This window comes from Leuciscus leuciscus, assembly GCF_965113295.1.
Source record: "Leuciscus leuciscus genome assembly, chromosome: 19".
NCBI classification, from domain to species: Eukaryota; Metazoa; Chordata; class Actinopteri; order Cypriniformes; family Leuciscidae; genus Leuciscus; species Leuciscus leuciscus.
The window spans coordinates 10,231,092-10,242,485 of NC_138743.1; the positions used below are offsets into that span (position 1 = coordinate 10,231,092).

Consider the following 11,394-nt stretch of genomic DNA (forward strand, 5'->3'; position numbering starts at 1 on the left):
ATTAACTGTCTTAAAAAAAAATATGACTAACATGTAAGACTAGTCTTAGCAGTTTATGCAGCTAGCCACTGGTTCTCAGATGAATTTACTGAAGAGCAATAAATGCCCATTTTTTCCCAACCATTTTACTTGCACTATACTTTAATTTAACAGGACAAATGTTTGTTTGCCCTGAATCTAAAACAGGTCAGTGTACTCTCAAGGAAGAGTCGGGGCTGAGGAAGCTGCTGCCCAGGCAACAGTGTCCGTTGCAATGAAGCAGTTAACTTGGTTTTAAAAAGGCAGTTTGCGAGTGACTAAGGGCAGCCTTGTGTTCAGAGAAGGGCTTGAGATTGTGGCTGTTGCTGTTGTTTTCATTGTGTGCTTGGAACTCGGGGAGGGTAAGAACAATAATGCATGTAATGCTGATTTTGGAACGGGTCCACCCAGCTTTTCCCAGGCTGGCCAGCCTTGGGAACCACTGATAGCATGGCACATCAGGGCTGGGCCCCTTTCGCCGGGCCCAGGGGCAGGGCCGCCCGCCCGCCTTCTCCATGCAAGCATGTTTGGGATGAAAGGAATCCTTCCTCCTGCCTGGGAATAGAAGAAACACATGCAAACGCTTGCACTACTTTGCGTCCCAAGTTTGGACCTGCTTGGCCACATGCTGAGACGTCTGACAATGTCACAGAGGTGACAATGACAAGCTTTAGCTCCACGCTGCCCGCTGGCAGACTTGGTGGAGGCCATATTCCGGTTTTTGTTTTGTAGTCCTGCCCCGGACTGATATCACTAGCACTTGTTTTCTATAAGCCAAGGATGAAATGCTAAAAAACTAAACAGAATAGGAGTGAAAACCTCTTTTCACAACATCTAATATAAAGATATATGTAATATGTGCATATTTTCTGTTTGCTTTGTGTGTATATATGTGTGTGCCCAGCCAAAAAAAACACAAAAGATATTTTAAAGAATGTTGGTAACCAGACAGTTGACGGTAGCCATTGACTTCCAAAGTTTTGTTTTCCTACTATGGTAGTCAATGGCTACCATCAACATCAATCTGGTTACCAACATTCTTTAACTCTTTCTCCGCCAGCGTGTAAAAAAATGTTTTGCCAGCCACCGGCAGAGTTTTTGGAAATTTTCACAAAACTTTCATGGCCGCCAGAATATTTTGTTGTATGGATACAACCTTTTTATTCTAACCTCATGTATTCTTTTTTTATCAACACTTAAATGTGGGTAAGTTTCATTAAAAAAGCTTTTGTTTCATGTTTCCATTGGGCGTATTTTCAATTCGCAATTTCAGTTTGTGCAATTTGAAGGGTAATGGAAACACGGCTAGTGATAACACGGAAAGCCGTAAAAACTCGTCAGTGGCAGTGAAGCTTTTTCTCACAAATGATGAGAACTCATCAATGGCAGGGAAAGAGTTAAAATATCTTATTTTGTGTTCAACAGATACAGGTTTGGAACAAATTGAGGGTGAATAAGTGATGACAAATTTTTCATTTGATGGAGTCTATGATTGGATCATTATTGGAGTTATTATTATGTTTCTAGCATATTATATGTTGCCATATTCCAGGATGACAATGCCAAGATTCATCAGGCTCAAATTGTGAAAGAATGGTTGGGAGGATTATGAAGAATAATTTTCACACATGAATTGGCACCTCTGAATCCAGACCTTAAACTCATTGAAAATCTTTGGGATGTGCTGGAGGAGACTTAACCGAGTGCTGGACTCTTGCATTGTCATTACAAGATCTTGAACAAAAATGTATGCACCTCTTGATGGAAATAAATGTTGTGATGTTATTTCCACCAAGAGGTGCATCAATTCTTCATGCTCCCTCCCAAACATTCTTTCACAATTTGAGCCTGATTAATCTTGACATTGTCATCCTGGAATATGAGCATGATGTGTCTTCCTACATGGTTATTTAAGAAATGAAAAGCTACACACTCCATTAATTAGGGTTAGAAGAACTGTCGCCAAACATATAACATGCTAGACACATAATAATCACTGCAATAATGATCCAATCATTGACTCTTAAGCATTTGCCTATTTAAATCCAGTAGATATAAAAATCATTGTAGTAATTTTAACTTATTTTGTATCTATCCGGGGTCTACAGATGAAAAATAGCCCTAATGCTAAAGGCCCATTCACTCCAAGAATGATAACTATTATTACCCACACCTACGCAAAATAATGTTCTTTGTATTATAAGCACGTGCTGCAGTTTTGCCGTCTGCCGCTTTAAATGCTCCAGCTCTGAAAACAGGATGGATTCTGATTGGCTGCCAAATGTGCCAATGTTATTATCATTCATCATCTGAAAAAAAAAAAAAAAAACCTTCTGAAAGTAATTCCAATAATATAGTTTCTCTGTGCCGTTATCTTTATAGTTGTGGTGTGGACTTCCCTATTCTCACATAATTAGAACAATTATTAAAACTTAACAGTTATCGTAAGTGTCCTTTGAGTGAACTGGTCCATTTACAGAAATGGTTATAATGTGCACTGTCCCTTTTAAATAAACTAATAAATGGATAAAAACATAGATATAAGGAGACCCAGTCTGATTCAGCAGACCTTTTGTAGATGTGTAGAACAATAACAATATGCAAATGCAATAAATAGAGTGAAACAAACCTTTAGGGCTTGGTGTATATCTGCTCTCCTGTCAATATTTTCATTATACTGTCTTTATTTATCCTAAAAAGAACTTTGAACATTCTTGAGTGGGCATATCCATCAACAGGGGAAAACGAGGGAAAGTCCGGGTCTGTGATGCCGGACAGACTGCTTTAATTAGCCCTTATATACTTTAGGTCACACCTGGGAGAGCTGCAGCCTGCCCTGGGCTATGAGAGGCTGTTGACAGCTTGATTGGAGCTATCTGTGCTGAGGACTGGGTCTGGTGCAGGGTGTTAAAGGCAGTGGGTGAAGCAGAAACCCTTCAGCAGTACTGAGGTTTGTGTCTTTATAATATTCATTATATTAGGAGATCATAAAGTTTTTGGACAGCTAAATCATACTTTTCTCAATTCAATTCTCATACAAAATCTACAAACTTTTTATTGCATTAGATAGCAAAATATCAAACCACTACATGGGTTCATCACATTACCCAGTTTGAAAATGTCCAGTCTATCATTTTGAACTGTGCTTCATTGCTATTGTTTTTACCATTAAAAATCTCCTATTTGGTTTGTAAAATGTTTGTCAAGTGTGTTTCTCTCATTCTTTAAATGCCACTTGATATTTTATTGTGAAATGCACATTTATATAAAGACATTTATATATGTTTAAATATAATACTTTTTGGAGTAAAATAATTTATATTAAAATTACTATTATTAATAACTACATTTTATTCATAAACATTTTATTGTATTTAAAATATTTAATTTATAAATTTACTATACAAATTAATTTTTAGTTATGATGGTTGTTTTTAGAAATTCTTGGGTGGTAAACGTCATTTTATTGTGAAATGCAAAGACATTTATATATTTATACTGTGGTGAGCAGGACGAGGCCGAGAGCCGTGAGAGAACCGCGCGAGGCCGGTGGTGTGATTGATAATGAGCGACACCTGCACGACGCACCAGTCTCGGATCTCTCACGGCCCTCGGCCTCGTCCTGCTCGCCATATATACTTAATAAGTTAAAAAAATTATTTGTCCATAATGTTACATTGTAGACATTTACATAAAATTTTATATTAAAGGGGTGGTATAATGCCCTTTTCACAAGTTGTAAAATAAATCTGTGTATGTGAAGTTTTACTTCAAAATACCACACAGATATTTTTATATAGCATGCAAAATTTGTCACTTTTTGAGAGTGAGCAAAATGCACCATTTTTGTGTCTGTCCCTTTAAATGCAAATGAGCTGCTGCTCCTGGCACAGGGGGCAGAGCTTCAACAGCTTGTATCCTTTTACCTCACACACATGCACTAAAAATTTCAAAAACTTTTAGCCTTTTATGTTCAAACCGAAGTCAGAATGATGGAGAGACTCGAGAAGAAGTGACAACATGTAGAAGCAACAGGACATTTCTGAATGGTTAGTTGATGAATTTATGTAGCTTATGTGTAGTTATCCTCTAGTCATCGATTTGCATATTCTGTCTTGATAATCTATAAATCGTGCTCCGGGGGCGGGGTTTATGTAAATTTTAGGGTTCATGATGTCACTAACCTGTGTAGTCCCTACCAGCCATTTGTTGTAGTCCTTAAAAAGTGATTTCTTTAAAAGCAAATATCTCCCTTTGCTTTAAACTTTGAGTGTCGTAACTTTGCAGATGTTGTTTATGCTCAAACAGCAACATTACACACACTAACTAAAGTTAGAAAAGTGAAATCATATTCAACCACCCCTTTAAGTTCATAGATACAATTAACAACAAAATATAGTTCGACACTATAAAACTTAATGTGTGAAAGGCCACAATGCCAACTTGATATTTCTAAGGTTTTATATCATGTTAGTTAAATTGGACTTGCAACAAACAAACAATGTGAAGAATAGGGTTACGGGCTGCGTCCGCAGTGGTGTGGGTGACGCTTGGCTCGCGGTAACCTCCCAGTGGCAGCGGCCCTGCCGGCCCTCCTTGTGTTCCTGGCCGTCTCTCACATGGTGATTGGGTTTCAGCGCAGGGCTCGAGCTGTGGGAACGAGTCATCACACTGGCGGGCTGCCTGGGAGACTGTGCTACGCTCCACCAGGGGGAAGGCACATGACAAAGGGGGGGTTTTGTGAGCCCAAACAATGTGCTGTCTTCACCGTTTAACCCAGGAAATTCACTACAGCTGGAGCCTCCAACTAGATGAGGAGCCCATGTGTGAAAGTGTGTCTGTCTGTGAGCGTGTTCAGTTTGTCAACATACTGTTTTGCGCTATATGAAATACATAACTTGAAACACATGAACGCATACAGCGGAGTTTGCAAAGCGTCAGGAGACCGACGTTACCTCATGTCTCAAAGCACATAACTTTACATTATGTCTGCATAAGGAGGGTGCACGAAGGTATGAAAATACATACGAATATACATTCGGACCGAATGCAATGATTGGATGAACATTTTACGGTCCTATGCCTTCCACAGACGATATATAGGCTACATATAAATACATTAACTTAGTGATTGCTATCAAGATGGGAATAGACCTTCAACCAGCATAAAGGTACTTGCACACTGAGTCCGAAATTTTCGCACGTTAAAAAATAAATACAACCTCATGTTATATTCAATCACGCTTACAAAAAACTTTTGTAACTGCCTCTGAAACTTTCGTCCGTCATAAAAAAAATTGGATCGGGTTTGATTTTCTGCGTTTTTCGCATCCGTAGCAAGCATTTTGAATGGTGTTTTGACAATTCAGCGCCACCGAATGACAAATACGAAAAAACGCATAAGAAAATTTCAGACTCAGTGTGCAAGGACCTTAACAAAAAAAATTTCTGGAACAAATCGCCTACCCTGCCTTTAACAGTAAAATATAGGTCTAAGTAATATAAATATTTTTTACTTTTTTTTTATTTAAGATAATTAAGGTAGTTTTTGCCTCTAAAAACATGTAAAAATATAGCCTATGTTGTCTTTAATATATACTTTTTTAATATATATATATATATATATATATATATATATATATATATATGCCTATATATAGCCTATGGTAAGGCAATATACACTTGACCAATTTTAACTTTTTGTTGATTGTTATTAAAACGACTAGAACTTTTGTAGGTAGAAGAATATGGTTTTGTTTACTTTTATTTTACATAATATATACTTTTAAATCTTTCAGTAACCTAAAAGTAAAAATACAAGTTTTCCCGATTGCGTAGGCTACACATTTGCACGTGAGGTAACGTTATAGCAACGGAGCTTGATCGCTGTCTGTGTGATGGTAAGTCGACAAAACATTCTGTCGTCATTTTCATATTAATATAGATTTAAAATAAATCTATAACATTAATTGTTCTTATATTTAAAACGTCTTCAGGATATTTGAAGGTTTGCTAACTGTGCAAACTAAGGGAAGCTAAAACAATTTAGGATGCGCGAGGAGAACCTGAACAAACTTACTGACAGGAATTCCTTCCTTAATAATTCGCGCGCATTTTGAATACATTTTGGCAAGTCACTCTGCATCCTGAAATTAGCCTTGCCAGAAACCCTTTACCTAGATTTCCTGCCTATCTGCACACTGTGTCCAAGCTCTGTCAGGCTGTGAAACGCCGTCGCCTTTCTTGTGTAAAGTGTTTCTCACGCTTCTGGGGCCCTCGGGTGCAGAACGCGAGTGCTGAAGCTGGGCAGAGTCAATTATCAGGGGAATGAAGTTTGAGACCTCCATTCGGTGGCTCGGGGCGTGTTTTCTTCTCTTTTTTTTTTCGGTGGGTGTTCCCAAAGCAGGACGTGGGCGTGAATGCGAGACTGAGGCTCCAGCGGTTCGTGGGAAAGACGCTCAGAGTGTTTGGTGACTGTACCTGTGCGCACTGCATCATGAAGCGGCCTTGTGAGGACAGCACGTCCGACAGCGACATGGATGAAACTATTGATGTGGGAAGTGAGAATAACTATTCGGGGTAAGCATGCATGGGATGTTTGTTTGTTGTTCTGTAGCTGAGGATTCACTTTTAGGTGTTATCTTAAGATCTTTCCCTTTGGACATTTTTACATGTATAAATATAAATAGGCCTGTAATATAATTAAATGTATTATTTAAAAACATTCTAGTTAATTTATAAGTTGATCATTATAATTAATAATTATTTAAATTTTTTATTTTATATTAATTTTAATATTTTTTTATTTTTTAAATATTTTAATGTTAGACATTATAGATAAACTCAGTTTGTATGACACACACAAAAAGCTTTGGTAATAGCCTACTTAATAAAATTAACAAACATTAGTATGTAATGCTCAACAGGAAAATAGTTATAATGTCACTGTTTATTGTAATGTAATATTGTTCATATATGGTGAATATACATAAACTACTATAGTTAACTAAATAAAGTTTGTAACTTAGTTGTATATTGTCATGTTACCTAAAAATGTGGAATGAACTGTTTTAATTTGAGTCAAAATATTATTTAATATGATTAAATCAAACATTAGACTACATTAGATTGCACCGACAATAACTTAATGGGTTTGATCAAGTGGAAATGGATCCTAAATGTACCAATTGTATGTAACCATTTTTGAAAGTATTGTTTACATGTTACTAAACATTATTGTAAAGTTTTATAGACAGTTCTATCTATTTGAATGTAGGCTATAGATATTAATGGACTTTTATATTAAGTATTCATGTTTGGTAATGACTTACAACTGCAAGTTCAATAGGACTTGATAAAAAAAGTAATTTTAATGGTAACTATGAACACTTTTTACATTGTACTGATAAGTTTTCATTCCTTTCCCCCCCAAAGTCAAAGCAGCGGTTCATTTATAAGATGTGGCTCTCCTACCACAACATCCCAAGTCATGGCTAGAAAGAAGCGGAGAGGGGTAATTTATAACTTTTTAGATCATTTTCATATTTGTTAAAATCTTTAAAATACTTTATTTAGAATACTGATTGTTGATTATTTTATATATTGCAGATCATTGAGAAAAGACGGAGGGACCGAATAAATAATAGTTTATCAGAGTTACGTCGTCTGGTGCCAACAGCATTTGAGAAACAGGTGAGTTCACATCTCTGTGTGCTTTATTATGCTTTATGAAAGTATTATTTCTAATAATAATTATAATAAATCAAAAGTAAGTGGAAGAGGATGTTGCCACATTATTTCATCAAAGCTATCATATTAAAAACATATCCTATTTCTTCTCCCAAGGGATCTGCCAAGTTAGAGAAAGCGGAAATATTGCAGATGACAGTGGATCATTTGAAGATGCTCCAGGCCACAGGAGGAAAAGGTAGACTGCTTGTTATTGGCTCCTGTATTGCACTCCACCTAACGCCGTAGTGAAACTTGAGCACAGAGTTCCCTTTTGACCAGATTAAAGTGGAAATCAATGTTAATGGTAGGATTGAACTCGTGGGAAAGTGCCGGCAGGACAAAAGAAGCACTTGACCCTGGGATTGTGTTTGCTTTCATAAATCCATGGGAGGGGAGTGGGGCCACATTCACAGGCTGCACTGTTGGGGGTTTGTTAGGGCTTTGCAATGAGTGTTAAAACCGAAGCAGAGGGGAGACAAAACAAACATACAAACAGGTCAGGTCACAATCCTAGTCTGCTTAGGTTTAGCCTCTCCAACACAGTGGGGTTGCATTTGATTCATCATGATTAAAGCCTCACTTCTCTCTGTCTCTTTCAGGATATTTTGATGCTCATTCTCTGGCCATGGACTTCATGAGCATTGGCTTTCGGGAGTGTCTGACTGAAGTGGCGAGGTATTTGAGCTCCGTGGAAGGTCTGGACTCCAGTGACCCGCTCCGCGTCCGCTTGGTTTCTCACCTCAGCAGCTGCGCCTCGCAGAGGGAAGCGGCCGCCATGACCACATCCATAGCCCATCACCAGCAGGCCCTCCACCCGCATCACTGGGCTGCCGCTTTGCATCCCATCCCCACTGCGTTTCTGCACCAGACCGGACTTCCATCCTCAGAGAGTTCCTCTAGTAGGCTATCTGAGGTTCCTCAGAGGGGTGCAGCCCTGCTGACCTCCTCCTACACCCACAGTGACTCCGCACTCAGGGCGCCCTCTACAGGCAGCGTCGCTCCTTGCGTGCCGCCGCTCTCCACCTCGCTGCTTTCAATATCGGCGACCGTTCACGCAGCGGCCGCCGCAGCTGCAGCGCAAACCTTCCCTCTGTCGTTTAGCGGATTCCCACTCTTCAGCCCCAGCGTAACGGCATCTTCGGTGGCTTCTTCCACTGTGAGCTCTTCCGTTTCCACATCCACCACATCCCAACAGAGCAGCGGGAACAGCGGAAGCAGCAGTAAACCATATCGACCGTGGGGGACTGAAGTGGGAGCGTTTTAAGTGTTGGATTTGCTCTTGTTGCATCTGGACGTCTTCCACACTTTGTACATAAAGGAAAGAAAACAGCTATTGTGCCTGCTTTGGTCAGCACCATGGACTTTTTTTCACTACGTTTCCTGTGCACATATGCAACATCAAATCTGGGAGGGAAAGAAAGACAGACTTTTACACATCACACTGCGTGGACACCCGTAAGGATGAAGAGTGATTGTCATTTTTAAAGAAAAATGCTGTTTTAACTTTGGGTAAAGGACTGCGCTATGGGATAGTGCCTACATAAACTGCTAAAATGCTGCAAAAGATATATATGCTTTGATATTTCTCCATAGAAAAGCATATTGTCAGATTTTCACAAACACACACACAATAGCTTTAGAGTTTAAAAAAAAACAGCTTGAAGAAAAACCAAAGGTTTTGCAGATAATCACTAAAGTGAGGTGTGAATCAGTTTTGTAATTATGATTTAACAATCCAGTTTGTAAATCTGTATATGTGTAAGATTGTAACTAGAGATTATATTGAAATTAGATGAGTTAATTGGTATGATGCACTTCAATCACTACTGTTTTTTTGGGGGGGTGGGGGGGATGGCGGGGGGAGACGGGATCTTCTCCACTTTACACAATAGGCCTACTGAATTTTTTTTTAAATAACATTCACTAATATTCATATGTGAGATTTTCTACTACTGTAACTTTGTGACCTTTTTAATAACCCTACCACGCTCTGTAAGATGTAACCTTTTTCTATGCAAAAAAGAAAAAAAACTGATGTTCCTGAAGAAACTGAGTGTTTTCTTTCATTCTGGCACATATGCCATAAAACCATCATTCCATTTGCCTTCACCACAACAGATCGTGGAATGTTATGAGAGAAAGTAATTGTTTTCCCATAGCATAATTTGAGTTCTTGAAATTGTATGGTCGAAAAAAATATTTGCGTTCTTTTATGTGTTTTTCTAATAATGCAAAAGAAGCCACTAAAAGTCAAACAAACAACTGCAATTATAAGTGCTACTTCAACAGTTATAAATCTGTCGACAAACTTTAAAGTAAGCTGCAAACACATTTATTGAATAAAACAAAGTTGTTACAGTCACCAGCAATTTTTTCAAATATGTTCCCTTTTATTTATGAAATGTCTCAATGCCATTGTATGCTGACGCTGCAACAATGTCTTAAAAACAAAAGCAGTTCTCATTTGCTGTTTACTGTTATTTGAAGGCATGGTCCCTCAAGGTCCCTCAAGGTCCCCCTTGGTCCCTCAGGGACAACTCAAGTCAAAACTTATGTAGCTGTTCTGGCGGGCGTGAACAAACCGCCGGTCGGACTGCAGTAGTGTGCACCACATGAAAGCACAACAACACCAGTCACTCCTCCCCAAGATGGGTCTTTATGCCGGCCTAATCCAGTCCCTTTATGCCAGGGTCTGTTAGACAGATTTACATTAGTAAATCACTGTCACACCATTAAAGTCCTTAAGAGAAAAAGTATCAGCATTTCCAAGTGAATGGGGATTAAGGAAAACAGCGCCTGCTACCCACCGGCAATCATGGGAAAAGTGCGAGGCCATAAATCCGCCGGTTATCTGCTTTAGAGCGGCTGGTTCTCACGCCGGGCCCCTGCCTTTGAAGTGGCCGTCATATATCAAGGCCGCACATGATCTCCCCAAAACATCACACAGGCAAAGAGTCAGTGGTGTGAACGTGGTCAGTAAGCCTGTCAGCTTCATTACTTTCCACACATGAAAATGGTTTAGCTACTACAAGATGTGCTTCATAAACCAGACCACAAGATAAAAGCAGCATATAGATATTCACAGCTCAGACAGGTCATATTCTTGGCTCAAGGGCACAGTGAGTTTGCACACAGTCATTTAGACTTTTTAACCTCGACTGTTTGGGATTATCTGAGGTATTTCATATATAATGTGTGTATGTATGTATGTATGTATGTATATATATCACACACACACACACACACACACACATACACGCACGCACACACACACACACACACACACACACACACACACACACACACACACACACACACACACACACACACACACATATCTATATCTATATCTATATCTATCTATCTATCTATCTATATCTATTATATATATATATATATAGAGAGAGAGAGAGAGAGAGAGAGAGAGAGAGAGAGATAGACATGTGTGTGTGTGTGTGTGTGTGTGTGTGTGTGTGTGTGTGTGTGTGCGTGCGTGCGTGCGTGCGTGTGTCTGTGTGTGTGTGTGTGTGTGTGTGTGTGTGTGTGTGTGTGTGTGTGTGTGTGTGTGTGTGTGTGTGTGTGTGTGTGTGTGTGTGTGTGTGTGTGTGATGCATTACCTATATTATAATGACTAGGTCCTAACCC

At 39.1% G+C, this 11,394-nt stretch overlaps 1 protein-coding gene and 1 long non-coding RNA gene across 2 annotated transcripts in view; both read left to right on the plus strand.

Annotated features, from left to right (window-relative positions):
* Positions 1 to 3,218, plus strand: part of LOC309482788 — a 42,632-nt gene extending 39,414 nt beyond the window's left edge. The window contains exon 7 of the long non-coding RNA XR_014200369.1: positions 2,827 to 3,218. This is a non-coding gene — a long non-coding RNA (uncharacterized lncRNA). The remainder of the gene's footprint in view (positions 1 to 2,826) is intronic.
* A 2,487-nt stretch (positions 3,219 to 5,705) lies between these two features.
* On the plus strand, positions 5,706 to 9,798 carry hey2 (hes-related family bHLH transcription factor with YRPW motif 2). Its single transcript, XM_082148280.1, has 5 exons — positions 5,706 to 6,597; positions 7,453 to 7,531; positions 7,627 to 7,710; positions 7,864 to 7,945; positions 8,349 to 9,798. The coding sequence occupies exons 1-5, from the start codon at positions 6,515 to 6,517 to the stop codon at positions 9,011 to 9,013; spliced, it is 993 nt and encodes a 330-aa protein (XP_082004406.1). The 5' UTR covers positions 5,706 to 6,514; the 3' UTR covers positions 9,014 to 9,798.
* The last annotated feature ends 1,596 nt before the right edge of the window (positions 9,799 to 11,394 follow it).